The sequence below is a fragment of the Penaeus monodon genome, chromosome 19 (assembly GCF_015228065.2).
Source record: "Penaeus monodon isolate SGIC_2016 chromosome 19, NSTDA_Pmon_1, whole genome shotgun sequence".
Classification (NCBI taxonomy): domain Eukaryota; kingdom Metazoa; phylum Arthropoda; class Malacostraca; order Decapoda; family Penaeidae; genus Penaeus; species Penaeus monodon.
In genome coordinates this window covers 39,791,215-39,792,084 of record NC_051404.1, presented here as the reverse complement: position 1 = coordinate 39,792,084, position 870 = coordinate 39,791,215, and the positions used below count along the sequence as shown (strand labels likewise).

Sequence of the window (870 nt, the reverse complement as noted above, 5' to 3'; positions counted from 1 at the left end):
CACTGATGCTGATATTACTATTAGCCATTATTTAGATACCAGAAGTAATAAATATCAGTGCCATTATTGTGTCTGAAATGTTGTTATCACGAATAACAACAAAGTGATGCTTGCGACCCTGAATGCAGCCATACTAAACCCTCCTTTCTCTCCACAGCTCGACGCCTGCAGACACCAGCTTCGTTAAACGGCGTGCAGCCCCCACAGCACTCCCAAGCAACCTCCCAGAGTGCCAGTGGTGCAGCACCGACACAGCCAACGCAAGTGAGCCACCAGTTGCCTCCTCTTGCCTCCACCGTCAGCACTTCAGCAGCAGCACTTCTTTCCAGGCATCAGACGCTACGGCTACAGCGCCTTCAGGTTGAGCACGAGAGACTGAGGCTTCGTCAGCAAGAGATTATCAAAAAAGTACGTGTGCTTATCTGCCGTCTTGTGTCTTGGGCGGTGCGGTTGTGTACTCGAGTCTGTTACTATTTAGCTATACGTATTAAAAATATTTGGCATTGTCTCTCAGTTTTGCATCCCTTTCAATATAATGTCATTTTTAAGAGGCACATGAAAAAAAAAATCATAAGTACCTAGGTTGAAATAGGAGACTTAAACAAGGATATTAATGTCAGATCAGGAATGCCCATTTTGGACTTGAAAGAAATAACCTCGCTCCATAATCAAAGGTTCAGTAGAAGTTGCAGAAGTATGACAGTCGACATATATGCAAAAAGAGATGTAGATCAGGTGGTAATAAGTACCATCATGGAAGTCATTCATTTCAGCTGAGAAAAAATATACCTGCTAGCTGCATCATATACTTTCATAAAGCTGTTGATATCTTGGAAGCAGAGAGGGAGAGGGGGAAGAAGGAGGGGAGGG

At 44.0% G+C, this 870-nt stretch overlaps 1 protein-coding gene across 1 annotated transcript in view; it reads left to right on the top strand.

The window, feature by feature from the left end:
• The window catches only part of LOC119585229 (transcriptional coactivator YAP1-like), a gene marked incomplete at its 5' end in the record, with an annotated part of 37,721 nt that overhangs the window by 27,924 nt on the left and 8,927 nt on the right, over positions 1–870 (top strand). Inside the window, 1 exon segment of the mRNA XM_037933888.1 lies at positions 158–408. Coding sequence (XP_037789816.1) covers positions 158–408 — 251 coding nt within the window.